We start from the raw sequence: 25296 nt of genomic DNA, 5'->3' as shown, positions 1-25296 counted from the left end.
CTAGGCAATTTAACTCAATTCTCTCCACAACTCTATGAACTTTTTTTTTTTTTGTGTGTGTGTGTGTGTGTGTGTGTGTGTGTGTGTGTGTGGTACTGGGGATTGAATCCAGGGCCGTGTGCATGCAAGGCAAGCACCCTACCAACTGGGTTATATCCCCAGCCCTTGAACTAGGTTTTATTAACTGTAATTTATAAAGGAGACCATATTTGTCCAAGATTCAACATGCATGGTATGCAGTCACCTCTGGTTAATAGGGGAATTAGTTTGGTTAGAAAAGTATCCCACTGGACAAGTTAGCATTAAGGACTGACTCCTTCCTATATGTTGCTCTGTAAGTCCCTGCTTTTCCTTAAAAAGAGAAATTTTAAAAAGCTTCCTCCTTGTATACTAGTTCTCTATGTACTAGAAAAAAAAAGTAAATCCTTTGCTGAGCATCTATCATATAGCAGGGAGATTGTTCTGGTGGTTTCCAGTTGGGATTTAGTGTGATCAGATTCAAAATGCAGGTTTCTTTCTCTTGCAAGGGGCCAGAGTGAAGGCTATACTCAAACTTCAGTATGATGGATAACAGGTTTTATATATGTGTGCGTGTGTGTATGTGTGTGTGTGTGTGTGTGTGCGCGCGCGCACACACGCTAGGCAAGTGCTCTACTGCTGAGCCACAACCCCAGCCCAGGTTTTATATTTTTTAAAGAATGGAAAACTAAGGTTGGAGCCACTAGGATGAAGAGATAGGAAATTTTAAAAAGTATAATAAATAAGTTTAACTTAATGAACAAATTATATTAAGGACGCCAAGAAAAAAAAATTAAGAAAGGGAGAGATTCTCAATGATGTCAAATACCTCAGATGAGTCACAGATAAGAAGGAGCAAGAGAAAACAATTTTCCCACTTGTTCTCAATGAAACCATTTTCACTTACTTTAAATAGCTTTCTGACTCAGTGGTCCTATCTATTCACCCAAATTAAAATTGGATTTGAGCCAGGTGCAGTGGCACATGCCTGTATTCCCAGAGGCTCGGGGGGCTGAGGCAGGAGGATAACAAGTTCAAAGCCAGCCCCAGGAAAAAAGCAAGGCACTAAGAAACTCAGTGAGACCCCCTGTCTCTAAATAAAATACAAAAAAGGGTTGGGGATATGGTTCAGTGGTAGAATTCCCCTGAGTTCAACTCCCAGTAAACCACCCAGCTACCCGTCAAGAAAAAAAAAAAAAAACTGGGTTTGATTTCACATAACAAAGTTAAGACCTTCAAGCCATACAGTCATTCATCAATGAGAATATTTATAAACATATTTCAGGTAAGAGCAAACCCTATTATTAATCATTACTCTTCCCTCTTGACAAAAATAGAAAAATAGGTCCTAGCTCAACTAACCAGCCTAGTTGGTTTAGCTAATCTCACCAAAAGAGCTATAACGAACCCCCACAAATACAAGCCAATCACTCTGATAGCATGTTTTTCATAAACAGTTACCTGAGATCCACATGTTTAATGTGAGACATTCTTCTCAGAGCCTGCAGCCTAAGAGTCTCCATACAGTTTCCAGACATACAAAGTTTATCCACAGCAGTCAGTTTCTCCAGTACCTCTGGAATGTCAGTGAATTCATTGAATGAAAGACCAAGATAACTGAGCTGGTGCATGTTCTCCAACTCAGCAGGAAGAGACTGGAGAAAATTTCCATCCAACAAAAATGTCTGCAAGCTATTAAAGAAAACATAAAGAATCACAAAGAGAATTATACATTCCATATTGTTATTATCAATATACATAAAGAATATATTACTAAAAATGTACTACTTTTTGAAAATGCATAAGGACAGGGCTTGAGGCAATAATGGATGAGGGGCAAAAAGGAATCAGAAATAAGCAAATTAACATTTTATTATTGGAACTTGTGATCAATTTTCTCAATTTGGATACACATCTATGGGAACAATGTGAGTTAACTGTGGTATGAACCAGTCCAAATACCCATCTTTCCTTGTTATTTCTTAAAATTAATTTATTCCCCCCATGTTTAGACACACCTACCCATCAGTTCAAAACAAGGATATCTTACTTTTTACAAGATTCTAAAGAATGAACTCCTTAACAAAATTTCTACATAGATCACGCAATGTATGATCTCTACTTTTGGGGTAATGACTTACATGACAAACATAACAAGTTAGCTAATCTCATGTGCCACAACCCAGTGCAGCTTCCCTGAGGTTTCTGAGGGATTCCACCACATACTTGTGCATAGCTCCAACAGCTGCTGGGACTGCACGAAGGGCATTGCAGGACACGTTCAGCTCTGCCAGGGTTGGAATACTGCAGACTGCTAATGGGAAGTCCCCTAGATGATTATTGGAAAGGTTAAGACTCTTCAACTTGGTGAACCTATTACAATAAATAAAACAAAAGGAAAGAAAAATATCATAGATGTATAACATTACATGATTTTAACATAGCCTAGCCTCACTCCCAAATTCAACTGAGGTGGAAACAAAGACTTCAGAGGTAAAGGAAGCAGCAGAGCCAGAACACACATCTGATTCTAAGGCTAGTGTCTTTCTTCAACTGTTAACATGATATTTAGAAACAAACGTGTCGCTCTGAAATAAAATTGAATATTGGAGGAGGTGCTTTTCACTGGAGTAAGATTTTCAGCTGTTTTTCAGTTTGCGTAATAAACACCTGGGTAAATGATCCCTGTGAGGGAAGACAAGAGAGCAGGCAGAGCTGGGAAGCTGGCTATTTTGGATTCTGTCATCTCAAAGAAATCAAAAACTTCTGCCTCTGTTCTCTTAAATATAAATGGAAATTTATCAAAACAACACTCTCTAAAGGTAGCCAAGACTTTGTAGTTCTAAATTTAAGAACTAATTACCATTCGTCTATCTCAACACAGCACTGGATCCAGCGGCCCACACGCCCTTCTTGTAAAGCTCTACTCGGTTCACCTTAGCAACACTTCCCTCACACGGCCTCTTCTAACCCCTTCTCCGTTCTTCTTCATTGTCTCCTCTTCCCATCCCAGACTGAAATACTCCTTGCAGATACATTCTTTGCCAGTTTTGTATTTGCACTACACTGTCTTCCTAGGACATCTTCTCACTGAAATGTGAACAATTCTCCGTCTTATCACATGCAGTCTTCCCTCCTGAGCACTCCGCATGTCCAGTCCCATTCTGAATTTACCATCTTTATCCCATCTCAGCACTTCCTTCCTCCTGGTCTATTTTTATTAATGGCTCTTTCACTTTCTCAGTTGCCCAAGCAACTAAAGCAATTGCAGAAGCTGTCTTTAATTTTTACTTCTCTGTGTACTCTTACATTTGGACCACTGCCATTTTTATATGAGATGAGAATCAGATAACTTTTAAATCTTTAAAAAACTGTACAAGTATAACACTACACCTAAAACAGACACACATCCTAAATCCAATTCAACCCAATCTGCATTTTTAAGAATTTATCATGTGACCTATTTACTGCATTCTATAAAAAAAAAACTTTAAACTTTATTCTAAAAAGATAAATAAAAGTTTATTTTACACAGAAAGTTGATAGGCACCCAACAGTTTGAAAGTGTTGCCCTGATTTTTTTCTAATAGCCATTTTCTTCAATGGGTGACTGTATACACAGTAGTAATTCAAATTTTTTAAAAATTAGGAAAGCATTACTGCTAAACCTGAAAATCACTTTTAAGTTGTTTTCCATTTTATATTTTGATTCATTAGACCTTCATTAGAACTATCAACATATAGTTCATATAAATAAAAGCTGCTTAGAATACTCAACTTTTTAAAGAATCTACTAATCTACTTTATTATTATTATTTGTAGATGAACACAATACCTTTATTTTATTTGTTTATTTTTATGTGGTGCCAGGGATCAAACCCAGTGCGTCATGCATGCTAGGCAAGTGCTCTACTACTGAGCCACAACCCTGGCCCCAGAATCCTTAATTTTTGAGAAGTAAGGAAGTCATGAAATAGGAAGACAAAATAAAATACAGAACATGCAGCTGAGTTTAAATTTTAGATATATTGTATTTTTTCTTCCTTTACATGAGTATGTTCCAATATTGCATGGGGCAAACACCAAAAAAATTTATTCATTATCCAAAACTCAAATTTAACTGGAATTTACTTCATTTACACCCCTCACCCCAACTCCTAGCCCAAACAAATGTGGCAACTCTCCCTCAAATAAAATACCTGCCTTAATCATCACAGACAAAATAGCTGTTCTTGTCCAAACAAAAATAGTATCCCATTTTCTAGGAACTTTTTCTCATTTGACAGAACAAGCCATGATTTAAAATTTTGTACACTATTATTAAATGGAACAGTTTGTTTTTTTAAAAAGACCCTCTAGGAAGGAAAACGATCCCCCATACATTATCCAACACAATAAAATAAACACTTTACAGAAAGTGGGGAACAGGATTTTGTTCAAGATAGTAGAATAGAGAATATTGCTTTCCTGGCTGTTTGGTGTTGTGAAACCAAGAAAGGAGTCAGGCAGCTTCTCAGCAAGGTGAGTGACAAAACAAACCAAAATACTTCAACAACAGAATCCATCAACAACACAGTGGAAGAAATGTCAAAGAAGGAGTTTAGAATTACATGGGCACATTATTATGAAAATGCCTAACATAATAGAATTTTTAAAGGTTACCATAGAAAAATGACAGGTTACAGTTATAGAGATACCAATCTGGATCTCAGATGATTTATCAGCCCAGACTCTCAAAGCTAGGTGGTTTGGGAATAATATATATCAAGCTCTGAAAGAAATGGATGCCACAGCTAAGTCATGGAACCAAACTAGGTACCCTTCAACAGATGAATGGATAAAGAAAATGTGGTATATGCACACATGGGGTTATTACTGAGCCATAAAGAAGAATGAAAATATCACATTTGCCAGTAAATGAATGGAACTGGAGACTATCATGCTAAGTGAAATAAGCCAATCCCAAGAAACCAAAGGCTAAATGTTCTCTCTGATATGTGAATACTAACACACAATAAGGGGTGGGGGAGGGAAGAATAGAAGTTCACTGGATTAGACAAAGGGAAATGAAGGGAAGGGAGATGGAAATACGAAAGAGTAGAAAAAAATCAGACATAACTTTCCTATGTTCATGTATGAATACAAAACCAGGATAACTCCACATCATGTTCAACCACAAGAATAGGATCCTAATTAGAATAAGTTATACTCCATCTATGTATAATATGTCAAAATATGCTCTATCATCACGTGTATCTAAAACAACAAATAAAACAAAACAAAGTGGGGGAGAGGAGAATTTCAAAGCCAATAATTACTCAAGATGGGGAATAGAAGCATTAGTTTTTGGAGAAGGATAGGTCATTAACAGGTTATAATTTATTTGTGCAAACAAATTTACTAGAATCCTATCACTGCTGAAACAAAGAAGCAGAAGTGAGCTGAAAGAGCACAACACAGTTGACAGGTTTACATGGAAGCAAGAGAAAAAAACCTCTGAAGAAGTGTCCCCATTCATTTTATGTATCTGAATTTTATTTTTTAAAATAGCTACCAGTTCAAAGAGAAAGAGGCATGGTTATTCTCTGCATCAAGTCAATAACAAAACAATTAGACGAAGAGGATGGTCTTCAATCCCAGAGGCCAGTAACCTCCTGTACTGGTAAACCTTCAGTCTTTAGTTGTGATGCCTCACCCTACCCCAAGTACTGGGGATTGAACCCAGAGCCTCATGTATGCTAGGCAAGCACTCTGCCACTGAGCTATATCCCCAGCTCTAGCACCACATAGGCTCCCTTCCCCTACAGCCACAAGGTCCAATATGGCACCACTAGCCCCAGTGGCTACTGAGCACTTGAAATGGGGATAGTCCAAATTGATATATTCTCCAAGTTTAAAATGTATACAGACTGAATATCTTTTATCCAAATGCTTGGAATCAGAAGTGTTTCAGATATTGAAGTTTTTCAGATTTAGGATCTGAAAGTATAGACAGGTTAAGCATCCCTAATCCAAAATTTCAAAATCCAAAACTTTTGAGCATCATGTCAGCACAAAAGTTTTGTATCTCAGAACATTTCAGATTTTGGGTTTTTAGATTAGGGATATCCAACCTGTACTAGATTTCAAAAATAGTACAAAAAAAAAAATAAAAAAGAATATAAACTATCTCATTAATTTTTCATAACTGATAATTCTGACATATTAAATGAAATACATTAGTAAAACTAATTTAATCTATTTAACTCTTTCTAAAGTAGATGGCAGAAAACTTAAAGTTATTTATGAGGCCTGCATTATATTTCATTAGGGAAATGCTTTCTACATATTAAGAGTAAGCAAGACCCTGGAGTTTTCTACCAAATGACATCAACCCTCTTTGCAGAGTTTGCATGAATTCTTCCTGGGCTCCATCCACCCACCTGTGTTTGTGGACCCATAAGCCGTAGGGTACACTGCAGTGTCCACATCCTTACAAGTGGGGAAGGGCACTGGAGATGAAAAGAGAGGAGATACAGACAGCTGGCTCTACATTGTACATGTACACTGTACACTGTACAGGACCCAAGGAATTTGAGGATGTAAATTTTATTACAGAACATAATGAAAATAAACTTGTTACAACATATTTGATAGTTTGTTAGCCTGACTATAATTTATGTATTAAAAAATAAGACATGTGGCTCTCCATTTACACTTTTATCCTAGACCTGAAAATTTTAACAGCTGATTCTGATTTGCGAGTACCCTTGATTTGTTTTACCCTCTCACCACATTCCCCATATACCCTCATATTCTTCCCTGTACAGCCAATGCCCCAAACTCAGAGAAAAACAGAAACTTGTTTACCAAATAAAGCATGGGTTATTTCTGAGAACCAAGTGATTTTGTACCAGGGATTGTACCCAGAGGCACTTAACCACTAAGCCATATCCCTGGGTCCTTTTTATTTTTTATTGGGAGACAGGGCTTTGCTAGTTGTTTAGGGCCTCACTAAGTTGCCGAGACTAGTTTTAAGCTTATTCTCTTGCCTCAGCCTCCCAAGCCACTGGGAATAGTGGTGTGTCCCACTATGCCTGTCTGAACCCAAGTTTGTGATCACAACACATCAACCAACGTTAAAATTTACTTGTTTTTGGAAACTAACCCCTATTTTCTTGGAATTCCACTTTTTCTACTTGTAGATGTAGAAGATAGATTACCAGCACTTGCATATTCAAAAATCCTTTTAGAAAAAAAAGGAGGGAAGAGCCTCATAAATTCATTTCTCCCTGGTACTTAAAATGGGTGAAACAGACACCTAAAGGCAATATGCAAGTTCTTAGAGAAAGAAGATCAAAATCCTGAGTGGATGACCTTTCTTCATATTACCATCAATTAAAAAAAAAAAAGAATGAAGAGGAAAGAGAAAGGTGCCAGTACACTAGTATAGAAGACCAGAAGCCCCTATTTCTCCATAACAAATACAGTATAAGATTTTTAGCTCTGCCATGCCAATAGGTAAGCCAGATAAATGATCATAGCAGCACAGAGCCAAATTCTAAATAAAACTGGTTGGTCTGAGAAAAAAAAATATGCATACACATTTAGTGAGATACTTTAAATATAGCTATTTTAAACAAATATTTCAGTTCTGTGAATATATTTACTCAGGTACAGATATTTCCTCTTAGTGTTCAATCTAGGTAAGATGAATCATAGCATCATAGAATTACAAGATTAGTAAAAAATATTTTATATATGACAATGATAGTGGTTAGTTTAGTAATAACAAAGGATAACTATTTGATAGTTTAGAAACTAAAAGGACAAGAAAAAATCCTTTCTGGGTTTTATTTAAATATCTATAGTACATACATACACACAAGTGTCAAGGCTAAAGGAAATTAAAGCATATGCTGTGATGTGAATGTTTGTGGACCCCCCACTACCACCAATTCATATATTGAAACTTCACACCCAAATGTGCCAATATTGAGAGTTAGGTCCTTTAGCAGGGGATTAGGTCAGGAGGGCTTCATTCTCCCTTAAAAAGAATGCCGAAGAGAGCTATATAAGGACACAGAGAGAAGGCACTATCTCTGAAGCAGAGAGTAACTCCTCACTCACTCACACTGAATCTGCTGGTGCCTTGATCTTAGGCTACCCAGTCTCTAGAACTGTAAATAATAACTTTATGATACTTATAAATTACCCAACTGTGTATAAATTACTTTGTTAAGAGAAATCCAAATGGACTAAAACAGTGCATATCTTCCTTATTTCTCAGAGGTTATCAAAAATGGAGAGCAGGAGCCATGCATGGTGGTGCACACCTGTTAATTTCGGCAGAGGCTGAGGCAGGAGGATCACAAGTTCAAAGCCAGCCTCAGCAACTTAGCAAGGCCCCAAGCAACTTAGTGAGACCCTGTCTCAAAATAAAAAGGGCTGGGCATGTGGGTCATTGGTTGAGCACCCATATGCTCAATTCTCAATACTAAAGAAGAAAAAAACAAATAGAGTAGAAGGAGGCCTTTCAAGTCATTTTCTTTTATTTCCCAAGCTCACAGATAAACTGAAGGTATGTGACTATTGCACACAACTTCAATCTACTGCCTTTCACCATTATTACTACTTTTCATCTCTCCCCTTTCTCTTTTATTACACCTCATTAAAGAGTTTAATATAAACTGATACCTACTGCACATGATTTTAAGCCACAGGTCAAAGCTGGCCACTCAGTGATGTATGGAAAGTGTTGCCTTTTCACTCTTCTTTCCCCGTCAAGGGTGACATTATCAGCAATAGAGGACAATGAATGTTTTGAAGGGAAAACAAGTCAATTTTACATTTATGCAGTGCCTAATAAAGGGTAATCTTAGTTAATCATAAAAATGAAGTTACAAGACACAGTACTTACAGTATTCCACTTAGTAAACAGCTTTCTAAAACTGGCAAAGCAAAGCAAGTATACAATTGATAACTTACAGAGGCAGGAACTATAACTGCAGGTTATTTACAAGCAAATTCCAAAGTCCCTTTCAAGCTAGATATGCTGAGTTTCATATAACAAAGTATATAATTGTTTGCCAGAGTCGGAGCTTGAGATGATAATAGTCAAAAGTGGGGGCAGGGAACAGATGGGAGCAGGGAGCTAATAATATTACCTACTCTGCCAGGTTAATGACATTTCTTTAATTTGCATTACCTACTCTATTTACCTCATAAAACAGAGATATAGTGACAGCAGCACTATATCTAGACAGGAAACATGCTGCAGTATCTAAGGGTGTGAACTATTATTGTTCTCACCTGTTCCTTTCTGCAACTTCACAGTTATCTCTAATTAACTGCAAAGCAGGAGCAGCACCCCTTAAAACTGCTATTGAGGAAACAGGCAATCATGGGTTTTGACTCTTTGTCTACTTCTCTGACTACTAGCTGCCAGTAGTTCTATTTTTTTTCATAGCTTTATTGAAGTAAAGTTGAAGTATAATAATAGGCACAATTTGAAGTATGCAATTTGATCAGTCATGACATGTATGTAACCAATACAACCAATGTACAAAGCATTTCCATTACATCTTTTAAATTTTCAAATCATGAAGACTGTTTTTTCCTGCATGATTTATTACATTAGAAATCAATCACCTTAAGATATATAGAATCCCATCCCCACCTATCAACTATTTCAAAAGTAGATGCCACACTTATAAATATCTCAGAGGTCAAAGAAGAAAAGCACAAGAAAAGTAAATAAAAAGTGCTCTGAACTAAGTGATAATAAAAGCTTAAAGTATCAGGATCTCTGGGATGAAACAGTACTCAGATGAATATTTACAACTTAAAGTATTTGTATCAGAAAGAAGCTAAAATAACAAACTATTTGAAATTATGTAGTAGGAAGGTAAAAATAAGAGTAGGAACAGATATATATAAATAAAGAAGAAATAATACAGCTAAAATTTGATAAAAGTCAAACAAGTCTAATCAAGAATAAAGCAAAAACACAAAAATTAATATCAATGGAAAGGGAGCTATCAAAATAATCCTACAGATGCTAAAAATATATTAAGGTAATATTACAATTGTATAACAACATATGTGCTAGCTTACATAACATGGTCTACATTAGCAAAGGATCCATATGCTGCTGACAAGAAAGTATAGTAAGCCTTTCATGGATGAAATAGTCTAGATATGTCTGTTAAGTCTAAATTATCAATTGTATTTTTTACTTCTATGCCTTCTTTATTTAGTTTTTGTTTAGAGGATCTCTCCAGTGGTGACAGAGGCTTGTTAAAGTTACCCAGTACATTGTATTGTGGTCTATCTGATTCTTGAAAAGTGAGAAAGATCTGTTTGATAAACGTAGATACTCCATTGTTTGGTATACAAATATTTACAATTATTATGTCTTGTTGATGTATAATTCCCTTAAGCAGTATGAAATGTCCTTCTTTGTCCTTTCTGATTAACTTTAGCTTAAAGTTCACTTTATCTGATATGATAGAAACCTGTTTGTTTACTGTATGAGCCATGTGATGTTTTTTTTTTCCCCATTCTTTGACCTTTAGTCTGTGGGTGTCTTTGCCTTAAGTCTCTTGGAGACAGTATATTGTTGGGTCTTTTTTTAATCCTATCTGCCAGTCTGTGTCTTTTGATTGTTGACTTTAAGCCATTAATGTTTATAGTTATTACTGAGATATGGATTGTATTCCCAGTCATTTGGGTTTATTTCTACTTTTTAATTTGAATTAGTGTCTCCTTCTGATTGACTATTCCTTTAGTACTCCCTTTGCTGGTTTTCACGTTTTTCCCCATTTCATCTTCATGGAATATTTTGATGAGAATGTTCTGTGTGTGCAGGCTTCCTAGTTGTAAATTCTTTTAACTTTTGTTTATCATGGAAGGTTTTTATTTCATCTTCAAATCTGAAGCTTAATTTTGCTGGATATAAGATTTTTGGTAAACATTCATTTTCTTTCAGAGTTTGGTATATGCTATTCCAGGACCTCCTAGCTTTGAGGGTTGGTGTTGAGAAATCAGCTGGGATCCGAATGGGTTTTCCCCTAATCTGATATTTTTCTCTCATAGCTGTTAAAATTCTATCCATATTCTTTCATCATAATGTGCCTTGGTGTGGATCTCTTGTAATTTTGTACATTTGGGGTCCCGTAAGCCTCTTGTATTTGATTTTCCATTTCATTCTTAAGGTTTGGGAAATTTTCTATTATTTCACTGAAAAATTTGTGAATTCCTTTGGTTTCTATCTCCACGCCTTCATCTACCACAATAAATCTGAAATTTGTTTTTTTTTCATGCTATCCCATATTTCTTGGAAGTTCTGTTCAGGGTTTCTTAACATCCTTTCTCCATGGTCAACTCTATTTTCAAGATTATATACTTTTTCTTCATTGCCTGAGGTTCTGTCTTCCAAGCTGTCTAGTCTATAAGCGATGCTTTCTATTGAATTTTTAATTTGATTTACTGTTCCTCTCATTTCATGGATTTCTTCTTCTGCCCCCGCCCCCACCAAATCTCTGCCTCTTTATTTAGTGGATCCCTCACTTCCTGTATTTCCTCTCTGGTTTCATTCCTGACATTGTCCTTTTTTTTTTTTTTTTATTGGATGTTCACAACATTACAAACTGACATTGTCCTTTACTTCGCAGATCAGTTTAACTATGTATATTTTGAAATCAATGTATTCTGTTATTGGAGTATCTTGGCTTTCGGGGGGCACTTTGTTCCCTATATTTTCATGTTGTTTGTGTGTCTACTAATCTAACAGTATGGCTCTGAGGCAGGAGAATTTCTACCCTGTGTACATATAGTGTCCCCTGAAGGTTGCCAGTACCTCACTATTCAGGGGGAGACAAATAACAACAACAACCAATGCAAACAACACATACAGCATTAAACCAAATAGTTCCTACTATGATGTCTATAATGTTAATTAACACAATAAACAGAAATGATATGATTAGTTATTGCCTACAATAAAAACAACAAGTTTGTAAAAGGGTTTACATTTTCAAATGGTGGACAGGGAGAGAATAGAAGTGATATAAGATGTAATGATTATGAGGGAAGAGGAGATTAGAAGTAAAAAAAGGAAGAGTGAAAGAGAGAACAACAGAGATTGGCTGTTAGCAGAAAAAAAGAGAATCAAGGGAAACAAGAGAAAAAAAATACCTATGAAGTAAAAATTCTTACAAAATTAAAGATGAAAATAAAAGAATACAAAACTAAAATATACTAATCAAACATCCTAGTTCACACAAAAACTAATTTATGAAAAATAACGGGCTTCAAAATTGCTAGGAATGAGAAAAAATAAATATCAATATGTATAAATAAATGTCTGTGTACTGTTAAGGTCACAATTAAACAGAGAAAAAGAATTTTTAAAAAAATCTTGATGAAAAGTTACAGAATTCTTTCCATTGGAGTTCAAAAGATTCTCAGTTTCTCTTCTCTGCAGTTTTAGGTAGGGTCTTCTGGAGCATGATGCTCCACCCTCGGAATTGCTGGAGTGAGAAAGGTAATCCTATAGGTTGAATTCCTGGAGGCAGGATTTAGGCTTAGATGGGCTCCAGGCTCTTTGCTGAATGCTAATGGAGATTTTAAATCAGCCCACTTCCAGTACTTACTGGTCTACACTGGAAGACTGTACTCCAGGGATCTCCCCTGGGTTCCACTCATATGGTGGGGAACCCAATTCTTAGTCCTCTATGTCACCTTCAGACCCCGCATTTTCTAGTCTTGGGTTCAGTCTCCAAACAATCTCTCCTGTCCCTGCCCTTCCAAGTTCCTGTCCAGATGCATCTCTCCCAGCCAGTCCTGCAAGCAGTTGGATTGGAGGGAGTGAGGTAGAGCCAGGTGGGTTTCCACGACCACTTGTCCACATGTGTAACCTCTCTCCACATTTGATTTTCTCCTGGTCCCTTAAGCACACTCTACGTCATGGAGTGTGTATTTACTGGGCCTGTATTTCAGGCCAAAGTTGGGTTTCCTGGGAATCAGCCCCCTCAATTGCTGGCCCCAGGCAACAGCTCCAGGATGGTTCCTTCCTTTGTCCTCTGCACACTGCCTGGAGAGATGATGGCTTTTTCCCCCTGCACACAGATATGGTGCAACACGTCTTTCAGGTTTGCAGGACAATGTCCTTGGTCTCTAAATGCTCTGTATCCAAACACACCTCAGTCCTTCCAAAAATGAAGGTTCGTTTAGTTTCCTTATTTCTCCACTATGTTCACAGAGGGGCCACTCTGGCTGGTGCTTCTGGCCTGGCTGCAGCAGTGGCTGTACCACTGGGAATTTCTTCCTTGTTTTATTATATCCAACCTCTGGAATCACGATCTGCTTTGAATGTCCAGTTTTAAATTCCAGTAAAGTCCTCCTGCTCCCCCACCCTCTCACCTACCTTGCTGAGAAGTTGCCTGTCTTCTTTCTTGGTTTCACTCCACAGAGCACCTAGGAAAGCAACCTCCTCTATTCTGCCATCTTGAAAACCTTCTGGTAGTTCAATTTTTAAACATATTCCAAATGTGCTCAAAATGAGGGTCACAAACGATACCAAAGAAGAAATCATACTTGTTTTACTCAATGAGTTCAATGAAGAAAAATCAATATTATTTTCTTGAATTATTACTCACCACACATTGGTCAATTAAAAAAATTTTCCCTAGGTGAAAAGAAAGGACTTTGATTTCATACTAATAGCCCCTGTTTAACTTGTGCTTTCCCTGTGGGAGAACATGCTAATACACTTTTGGAAATTACTGGGCTACAGTAATAAGTAATGAAGGAGCTGCTTGAATGCTGGGATTAAGTCTAGCTCTGGGCTTAGTCCCCAGCTTTGCATTAATTATGAAAACCAGCATCCTTAATGGCTTAGAGTAGCTCTACCTTAGTGGAGAGTTTCCAGACTGCTCAATAACACTTAGTAAATTTGCTTTAAATAAATAATATTTATTTTTATTTGATAACCAAACAATACATGCTTATTTTAACAAGTCAAAGTATAGAAGCATATAAAGTTAACAGTCTCTCTTACTTCCTTCTACATCCTCCTGGCATAACTATTGTCAATAACTTGATAGACATCCTTCCAAAACTTTCCCTTCTATAAAATACACACCCATATAAACAGGAGACAATGCCTCTTTCTGCTCCCTATTTTTCTGAATGGGATCATACCACACATACTTTTCTTCCACTTATTTTCTCATCCAATGCAAACAAATAATCTATCAGTACATAAAAATCTAATTCAATCTTTTTGACAGCTGCAGAACACACAGAATACAAATATACCATAATTTATTACATTCTTCTATTGACTGACAATAGTGTTCCCAGTTTTTTGTTTGTTGCTGTTATAATTCTTCAAGCAACATCCCAGTCATGTATTCACTTTTACGTTGATTTTTCATTTTGCAAGCACCTGAGTATCTGATGCTTCATCTATACTTCTGAAATTGAAAATTTCCTGAAAAATGAAAGATTTTGCTTTGACTCATGTGGTGCAAGAGCTGATCTGAACTGATGTGCATGTTCAGTTGTCACCTCCAGAGATATGAATGCACTTGCCAATGAGGTACTGTCACAAACCCTACTGGAAGTGTTCTATAATATACAGCACATACACTATATTAATTTTATATAACTTAAAAATCTTTGAAGTCTGAAACACAGAGTTCTAGATAATGGATTGTAAACCTGTATTTCTAAAAGTAAAATTGATGAATTTAAGAGAATATATAATTTAAATTTTAATATGAACTTCAAAATTTAAAAAAATAGTTATATAAATTAATATTCTCAATCAGCCATGTGGAGAGGGCCCTGTTCCCCAGACTACTTTCACTAGAATTTAGTGTTAGCATCCTTTCAATTGTTGCTAATCTGATAGGCAAAAAATATGGTATCAAGTCACTTCAAGTTATATTTTTCAGTGAAAATGAGCTTCTTCTTGCATGTGTGTGGGAGTGGTATTTGCAAATCTTCTTTGAAATACAAATTCATATCCTTTGCCTATTTTCTACTGGGCTGTTCATCTTCCACTTATGAGTTTGTAGGTTCTCCCTGAATAATAACTGCCATATATTGTTATATGTTGCAAATATTCCCTCCTAGCCCAATGCTTAGGTTTTTCTGCTTTGGTAGTGGCTAACTTTTGTAATACATTCATTTTTAAGCTTATTTGCTCAAATTTAGCAATCTTTTTCTTTGTGGAGTCCATTTCTTACCTTGCCTAAAAAAGGTTCTCTTACTCCAAAATGGTAAAACCACATACTCTTTTGTATTTCCTTCTAATACTTATATTTTTAGTCATTTATGTCTTGATTTTAATTCCATCTGAATTTTTTTTTCATATAATGTTAGGTCCAACTTCTGGTAGGTAATTATGTTATTAGCAACTTTTACTAACTTAATAGATCATCATTTTTATACCCATTCAATTTTTTAAAATTCATATACCAGGGGAATGGAGAACAGCAAAATTTTAGTGTTGTTCAAATAAAAGGACAAACAGAAACACCTGAATAAAGACAAATTATAGGGCTGGGTTGTCACTCAGTGGCAACCTAGAGAGCACTTGCCTAGCATGTATGAACCACTGGGTTCAATCCTCAGCACCACATAATAAATAAATTAATTAAAGGTTTAAGTTTTAAAAATTGTATTTACATTGTTTCTCTTTTCTCCAACAGAATTTATAAAACTAAGTGCATGCTATTCCTCCTAAGAGCCCACCCCTTGAGGTTTTAAGCTGGAAAAGTGTTTCAATGGGCTATCAGTTTCATAAAGGAATGTATTTCTTTTACTGTTAGAAGGACCAATCTTGGGAAGAGTATCAAAGGAATTTTTATAACATACATTAAATACACTTGCTTTTAAGAAACAAGGGTTGAGTGAATGAAAGACCATGAATCATCAACTTCCTTTTCTTCCATGTATTCTTCAACTATGACTCCCTTAGAGTGATGCTTTATTGGTTTGTGAACTTAAGGTCTACAGCAATGTTTTAATATTTTTGTCCCCTTTCGGTTATGACAAAGAGCAATTTGCACATGTTATAATAGTTTTATAAGGAAGGATGCAGAAAGAAAGAAAAAATACCTTTGGCTGTGTGGCACTGGCATGAGAAACACTTGCCTGGAACTGCCTCAGCACTCCTAGACACACTTAACCTTCAGAAGGCATGACTCAGCTCCTCTTAGCTCCTGTGCTGTTCTCCACACCCCCAAACTCTATTGCCCCATAAATGAAATCTCATCTCTTCTCAGTTTCTTGGTGCAGTGCTTTTCCTGCCATTTCCTTAAGACTTCTGAAATGAATCCACATGAATTTATGTATGCCCTTCTGTTCCAAGGGCTTAGCAATTTACCAGCCTCACTCCCAGGGGATACCTGCCATCATCTTCTGGGAGGCTCAGCAGTAAACAAATGTATGAGACCAGCTTCTCAATACTGGAGCCAAAATAAACAGAAACCACCCAATCTGAATCCTCATCAACATGAATGATTGTTGGAAGGGAAATAAGCATGAAACCTTCCCATATGACTAGAAAACAAAAATAAGTGCATACATAATTTCCTTGGATAAAAGTTAAAATTTATAGCGACAAAAGGATTCAATCAAAATTTGAACAAAAGAATCACCGCAACAAAACGAAAAGTTGGTTCTTCGAAAAAATAAATAAGATCGACAGACCTTTAGCCATGCTAACGAAGAGAAGAAGAGAGAGAACTCAAATTACTAACGTACGGGATGAAAAAGGCAATATCATAACAGATGCTACAGAAATACAGAAGACAATTAGAAATTATTTTGAGAACTTATATTCCAATAAAATAGAAGATAGTGAAGACATCAATAAATTTCTTAAGTCATATGATTTGCCCAGACTGAGTCAGGAGGATACACACAATTTGAACAGACCAATATCAATGGATGAAATTGAAGAAGCAATCAAAAGACTACCAACCAAGAAAAGCCCAGGACCGGATGGGTATACAGCGGAGTTTTACAAAACCTTTAAAGAAGAATTAATACCAATACTTTTCAAGTTATTTCAGGAAATAGAAAAAGAGGGAGCTCTTCCAAATTCATTCTATGAGGCCAACATCACCCTGATTCCAAAACCAGACAAAGACACCTCAAAGAAAGAAAACTACAGACCAATATCTCTAATGAACCTAGATGAAAAAATACTCAATAAAATTCTGGCGAATCGAATACAAAAACACATCAAAAAAATTGTGCACCATGATCAAGTAGGATTCATCCCTGGGATGCAAGGATGGTTCAATATACGGAAATCAATAAATGTTGTTCACCACATCAATAGACTCAAAGATAAGAACCATATGATCATCTCGATAGACGCAGAAAAAGCATTCAACAAAGTACAACGTCCCTTTATGTTCAAAACATTAGAAAAACTAGGGATAACAGGAACTTACCTTGACATTGTAAAAGGTATCTATGCTAAGCCTCAGGCTAGCATCATTCTGAATGGAGAAAAGTTAAAGGCATTCCCTCTAAAATCTGGAACAAGACAGGGATGCCCTCTATCACCACTTCTATTCAATATAGTTCTCGAAACACTGGCCAGAGCAATTAGACAGATGAAAGAAATTAAAGGCATAAAAATAGGAAAAGAAGAACTTAAATTATCACTATTTGCAGATGACATGATTCTATACCTAGAAGACCCAAAAGGGTCTACAAAGAAACTATTAGAACTAATAAATGAATTCAGCAAAGTGGCAGGATATAAAATCAACACGCATAAATCAAAGACATTTCTGTATATCAGCGACAAAACTTCTGAAACGGAAATGAGGAAAAACACTCCATTCACAATATCCTCAAAAAAAAAAAATACTTGGGAATCAACCTAACAAAAGAGGTGAAAGATTTATACAATGAAAACTACATAACCCTAAAGAGAGAAGTAGAAGAAGATCTTAGAAGATGGAAAAATATACCCTGTTCATGGATAGGCAGAACTAACATTATCAAAATGGCGATATTACCAAAAGTTCTCTATAGGTTTAATGCAATGCCAATCAAAATCCCAACGGCATTTCTTGTAGAAATAGATAAAGCAATCATGAAATTCATATGGAAAAATAAAAGACCCAGAATAGCAAAAGCAATTCTAAGCAGGAAGTGTGAATCAGGCGGTATAGCGATACCAGATTTCAAACTATATTACAGAGCAATAGTGACAAAAACAGCATGGTACTGGTACCAAAACAGGCGGGTGGACCAATGGTATAGAATAGAGGACACAGAGACTAATCCACAAAGTTACAACTATCTTATATTTGATAAAGGGGCTAAAAGCATGCAATGGAGGAAGGATAGCATCTTCAACAAATGGTGTTGGGAAAACTGGAAATCCATATGCAACAAAATGAAACTGAATCCCTTTCTCTCGCCATGCACAAAAGTTAACTCAAAATGGATCAAGGAGCTTGATATCAAATCAGAGACTCTGCGTCTGATAGAAGAAAAAGTTGGCTCCGATCTACATATTGTGGGGTCGGGCTCCAAATTCCTTAATAGGACACCCATAGCACAAGAGTTAATAACAAGAATCAACAAATGGGACTTACTTAAACTAAAAAGTTTTTTCTCAGCAAGAGAAACAATAAGAGAGGTAAATAGGGAGCCTACATCCTGGGAACAAATTTTTACTCCTCACACTTCAGATAGAGCCCTAATATCCAGAGTATACAAAGAACTCAAAAAATTAAACAATAAGATAACAAATAACCCAATCAACAAATGGGCCAAGGACCTGAACAGACACTTCTCAGAGGAGGATATACAATCAATCAACAAGTACATGAAAAAATGCTCTCCATCTCTAGCAGTCAGAGAAATGCAAATCAAAACCACCCTAAGATACCATCTCACTCCAGTAAGATTGGCAGCCACTATGAAGTCAAACAACAACAAGTGCTGGCGAGGATGTGGAGAAAAGGGTACACTTGTACATTGCTGGTGGGACTGCAAATTGGTGCGGCCAATTTGGAAAGCAGTTTGGAGATTCCTGGGAAAGATGGGAATGGAACCACCATTTGACCCTGCTATTGCCCTTCTCGGACTATTCCCTGAAGACCTTAAAAGAGCATGCTACAGGGATACTGCCACATCGATGTTCATAGCAGCACAATTCACAATAGCTAGACTGTGGAACCAACCCAGATGCCCTTCAAGAAATGAATGGATAAAAAAATGTGGCATTTATACACCATGGAATATTACGCAGCACTAAAAAATGACAAAATCATGGAATTTGCAGGGAAATGGATGGCACTAGAGCAGATTATGCTTAGTGAAGCTAGCCAATCCCTAAAAAACAAATACCAAATGTCTTCTTTGATATAATGAGAGCAACTATGAACAGAACAGGGAGGAAGAGCAGGAAGAAAAGATTAACATTAAACAGAGACATGAGATGGGAGGGAAAGGGAGAGAAAAGGGAAATTGCATGGAAATGAAGGGAGACCCTCATTGCTATACAAAATTATATATAAGAGGTTGTGAGGGGAATGGGAAAATAAACAAGGAGAGAAATGAATTCCAGTAGATGGGATAGAGAGAGAAGATGTGAGGGAAGGGGAGGGGGGATAGCAGGGGATAGGAAAGGTAGCAGAATATTACAATTACTAATAGGGCATTATGTAAAATTGTGGATGTGTAACTGACATGATTCTGCAATCTGCATTTGGGGTAAAATTGGGAGTTCATAACCCACTTCAATCTAATGTATGAAATATGATATGTCAAGAGCTTTGTAATGTTGTGAACAACCAATAAAAAAAAAAAAAAAAGAATCACCGCAGATGTATGCCAATACCAAAGCTAAAATTTCCAAGTGTCGGGAGAATAGCCAAGTGGTAGCAAAGTGAATGATTTGCAAGTTCTGGACCTTGCATTCTATTCCCAGCACCAAAAATTTCACAAATATGATTTTTCCAAAGTAACATCTAAAGAAACAGAAAACATTCAGTGTTGGCAATAATGACAATGAACATATTGATGTAATGGCAAATTAAAGCATTCCCTAAAGATAGAAATTTAGATTTCAATTAATCTTTTTTTTTTTTTTACATTTTATTTTATTTTTTTTTTTATTGGTTGTTCATAACATTACAAAGCTCTTGACATATGATATTTCATACATTAGATTGAAGTGGGTTATGAACCCCCAATTTTACCCCAAATGCAGATAGCAGAATCACGTCGGTTACACATCCACAATTTTACATAATGCCCTAATAGTAATTGTTGTATTCTGCTACCTTTCCTATCCCCTACTATCCCCCCTCCCCTCCCCTCCCAACTTCTCTCTCTATCCCATCTACTGTAATTCATTTCTCTCTTTGTTTATTTTCCCATTCCCCTCACAACCTCTTATGTGTAATTTTGTTTAGCAATGAGGGTCTCCCTTCATTTCCATGCAATTTCCCTTTTCTCTCCCTTTCCCTCCCATCTCAAGTCTCTGTTTAATGTTAATTTTTTCTTCCTACTCTTCCTCACTGCTCTGTTCTTAGTTGCTCTCATTATATCAAAGAAGACATTTGGTATTTGTTTTTTAGGGTTTGGCTAGCTTCACTAAGCATAATCTGCTCTAGTACCAACCATTTCCCTGAAAATTCTATGATTTTGTCATTTTTTATTGCTGCATAGTACTCCATTGTGTATAGATGCCACATTTTTTTTATCCATTCATCTATTGAAGGGCATCTGGGTTGGTTCCACAGTCTAGCTATTGTGAATTGTAATGCAATGCCAATCAAAATACCAACGGCATTTCTTGTAGAAATAGATAAAGCAATCATGAAATTCATATGGAAAAATAAAAGACCCAGAATAGCAAAAGCAATTCTAAGAAGAAAGTGTGAATCAGGCGGTATAGCGATACCAGATTTCAAACTATATTACAGAGCAATAGTGACAAAAACAGCATGGTACTGGTACCAAAACAGGCGGGTGGACCAATGGTATAAAATAGAGGACACAGAGACTAATCCACAAAGTTACAACTATCTTATATTTGATAAAGGGGCTATAAGCATGCAATGGAGGAAGGATAGCATCTTCAACAAATGGTGTTGGGAAAACTGGAAATCCATATGCAACAAAATGAAACTGAATCCCTTTCTCTCGCCATGCACAAAAGTTAACTCAAAATGGATCAAGGAGCTTGATATCAAATCAGAAACTCTGCGTCTGATAGAAGATAAAGTTGGCTCCGATCTACAGATTGTGGGGTCGGGCCCCAAATTCCTTAATAGGACACCCATAGCACAAGAGTTAACAACTAGAATCAACAAATGGGACTTAATTAAACTTAAAAGTTTTTTCTCAGCAAAAGAAACAATAAGAGAGGTAAATAGGGAGCCTACATCCTGGGAACAAATTTTTACGCCTCACACTTCAGATAGAGCCCTAATATCCAGAGTATACAAAGAACTCAAAAAATTAGACAATAAGATAACAAATAACCCAATCAACAAATGGGCCAAGGACCTGAACAGACACTTCTCAGAGGAGGATATACAATCAATCAACAAGTACATGAAAAAATGCTCTCCATCTCTAGCAGTCAGAGAAATGCAAATCAAAACCACCCTAAGATACCATCTCACTCCAGTAAGATTGGCAGCCACTATGAAGTCAAACAACAACAAGTGCTGGCGAGGATGTGGAGAAAAGGGTACACTTGTACATTGCTGGTGGGACTGCAAATTGGTGCGGCCAATTTGGAAAGCAGTTTGGAGATTCCTGGGAAAGCTGGGAATGGAACCACCATTTGACCCTGCTATTGCCCTTCTCGGACTATTCCCTGAAGACCTCAAAAAAGCATGCTACAGGGATACTGCCACATCAATGTTCATAGCAGCTCAATTAATCTTTTAAAATACTCAGAGGCACTTTCTGGTTACTTTCTATATGTGAGAAAATAGACTAGGTAAGCCCTATGAATACAATGATGAACACGACAGAGCTACTGCCCAAAAGACAGGGGAAGCAGGTGTACAGAGGCAGGCTCCCAGGAACCCAGTAAGTATATAGTAAGTATATAGAAAACCACTCCAAATCGTAGACAGACAGTATGTGGAAACAGCAGTTACTACATCTATGGTAACCCTGCACTAACTTAATTCCTGAAAATAGAAGGTCTCATGCAGCACAAATTTGACATTTTCTGATTTTTTTATGAATTGGCAACATGAGAATCAAAAGACAAGAAATATGCTAACATGTTACACTTAAACATCCCTCTTATGAGATGATTGCTTATTTATCCATGACTACATTTTTTTTTCATTTTCTCATTAACAGATCTGCCCATCATTAGATTTAATTGACAATACAATTTAATTGCCAATACTATTCAAGAGATGTTTAATTATTAACCACTACCTAGTAGGAAAAATAACATAAAAAAAGATTTCCGTAAAAGGCAGAAAATGGATCACTATTTCTACTTCTCAAAGCAAAGAAGCAAAGATCCACACACAGTACAGTTGGATAAAATCCCAGTCAAGTCATTTAAGGATATATAAAAATGAAAACCAGCAGAGAGCTTCTATATCAAGGCTATCACATTACCAAAGAAATGAGAAAGTGAGCATAAGCAAAAGCCAGAGAGAATAACGATGTCATGAAAGCATGCTTAGACATGAGTAGTTAAGCTCCCCATCACAACAGAGCCAGGCATATCTCACAGTGAAACAAAAAAAATCCAACATCCACAAGTTTACTCGGTATAATGAAATTCTGGTGCTGGGATCGAACCATTCATTCACTGAACATTTACTGAGTTCTTGCAAAGGAGTCTGAAGTGTAGCAAAGTGAACTACTGAGAAAAACGCAGAAGATAAAAACTTAGTGTGAGAAAAGAATATCTCTGTTTACAGGATAGAAAACTCATTTTTAGTGGAAGAGAGAAGGACAAGAAGAATTCAACAGGCAACTCAAAGAAGGAACATTTTAAAGAGAATAGTGTGTTTTGACTGTCCTTAAAGCCCAATCACAGGGCACCTCAAAATGAAACACTGGTATTAACCTGAAAAAAAAATCTGAACTAAGTGGAATGATCCATCCCAGCACACATAGTTTGTATATCATGTAAATAACACCTCCCCTCCTCTGTTGTAACATATCCATATAGTATGTTGAAAGTATACATTCTGATAGAAAGTTTAAAATTGGGGGAAAATTTTATTATTTGTAAAGTTAGACTTTCCCTAAAGACTTCTTCTTAATTATTAAATCCAGAAAACACCAGAAAGGGAGAGTTGGGTGTGCCCTGCCTTCAGAGGCCACTTTCAATATCTTGCCAGCTCTAGTGTCATCATCCTAACCCACCCATAGGAAATAACACCAGGCATGTGACTCTTCCCATTCAAAGCTCCATTACTTGGAACTTGGTGAGTGACTTCAAAATTATATTTACCGAGGGAAAAATAGAAACTTTCATGGGTCTTAATTTTATACAAATTACATTGTGTGTGTTATCCAAATGAGCTCAAGTTTGACACAAGGCAGAAGAGAATAAGACAGAGAAGAATGTCACTGGTCCAGCAGTGTTCTCACAGTGGTTACCAAAAAATTATTTCAGAAGCCATCAGTAATGATGTTAATCATGCTTGGAGTCCCAAGTTATGATGATACCTTAATACTGACAACCACAAAATAAGCATCTATAGGCCTCTTACATCATGTTCATCACTGTCCTTAGGAGCTATGCAGAGTGAAAAGATGATTACCACTCAGAAGAGCAAATATCTACAAATGCTGTGCTTAGCTTTACACTCTTAAAGAGTTAGGCTAAAGCTAGAGACCATGGCAAAGAGCTCAACTAAATCCAAAAATGAATGGAACTAGGGCAACACAATAACCAAAGTAGAATCAAGCCAAGGCTTTTAAAAAAGACATCATCTTACCCTCTTATTTTTTTTTTTTAGTGGGAAAAAAAGATCATCTTAAATGATTTCAAGAAGTCAATAGGGCAAAGTATAATTTAATTCAGCTTGGCTGATAGATACATCTTTTATTTCCCCCTGAGCTCCTCTTCAAAATGTGCTGTATGAGGGAAGAAGAAAATAGGTCATTATTGCCAAAAATGCGGTCGGCAGCATTAGCTGAGGATAAGACCAAAGGCTACATGATCTCAGAGCCCCAGAACCATGTGAAGGCTTTCCTTTGATCAAATGCTCAGGGAAGGAAAGTGGGAATCCTGTGAAATGGAAAGCTTCCCAAGAGGATCAAAATTCCATCTGAAAAGCAGTAAAAGGACTTGCAGTAATAGGAATAGTTAACTGAAAAAAGAAAATTCCATGCATTCTATGAAATCTTTAAACATTTGGCAAGTCTCACCAAAGCCCAATAGTATAAATTCCTTCTCCAGGTTCTTTCTGAGCAGCACTTGTGCTAAGTATTTTTTGTTTCTTTTACATGAACTAAATATTTAGCTTTTTATTTCAGCGCTGAGCAGCTCATACACTTTTAATTTTTAAAAGAAAATTTTTGTTGGTTTATTTGTTTGAAAGTATTTTCAAAGAAGCTGAAATTATTCTAAGTACTATAGTCTATATCTGGCAAATAACTTAAAAGATATTTTAGCATGCCTCTCCTCACTCCACTATGCTACTGAATTTTTACTATTTCCAGTAAATAGTTCTCAGAAACTACTGATAAAAACAATAACTAAAATCTCTCTTTCCACATAAATCTGAAAATGTGAACTTTTGGTAAGTGTATATAATTAACATTAATAACTTTCTATCTCTGGAATGCCAAGATCCCCAAAAGAACAGAATAGGAAATAGGTCATTTGTTTTTCCGCTCTACAGGGACTAAAATGTAGGAATTTGAGCCTTCTAAGAAGAAAGGTACTTGATAAATGCCAGGCATAATTATGAGTTTCTCATTGCTCATTTCTCCATAACTTTCATTCTATTACACCCACATTCTTGCACACCCAAACTCAATTTCATTCCATCTCTCCCACTGTTCTCCAGTTTGAAAAAGTTCACCTCTCCATCTCTCCTACTCTTTTCAGCTAAAACCTATTTGACATCTAGTCAGAGCTGAAAGCACTTCTTTCCTTCAAATCTTTAATTCACATCCTCCTTGACCCAAGGTAATCTCTTATTTTTAAAGTGACATCGTATTCATTTATACTGCAGACTCTAAGACACAATTTACACACTCCTAACTTCATTGAAATTGAACTCTAAATGCCAGATATTGTTA

At 36.4% G+C, this 25296-nt stretch overlaps 1 protein-coding gene across 1 annotated transcript in view; it reads right to left on the bottom strand.

Annotated features, from left to right (window-relative positions):
* Positions 1–25296, bottom strand: part of PHLPP1 (PH domain and leucine rich repeat protein phosphatase 1) — a 219564-nt gene that overhangs the window by 56593 nt on the left and 137675 nt on the right. Inside the window, exons 5-6 of the mRNA XM_081262783.1 lie at positions 2245–2391; positions 1480–1710 (exon numbers count right to left, since the gene is read on the bottom strand). Coding sequence (XP_081118909.1) covers positions 1480–1710; positions 2245–2391 — 378 coding nt within the window. The remainder of the gene's footprint in view (positions 1–1479; positions 1711–2244; positions 2392–25296) is intronic.

The sequence above is a fragment of the Spermophilus citellus genome (assembly GCF_964194105.1).
Source record: "Spermophilus citellus genome assembly, chromosome: 12".
Lineage (NCBI taxonomy): Eukaryota > Metazoa > Chordata > Mammalia > Rodentia > Sciuridae > Spermophilus > Spermophilus citellus.
This window is presented reverse-complemented; position numbering and strand designations above follow the sequence as displayed.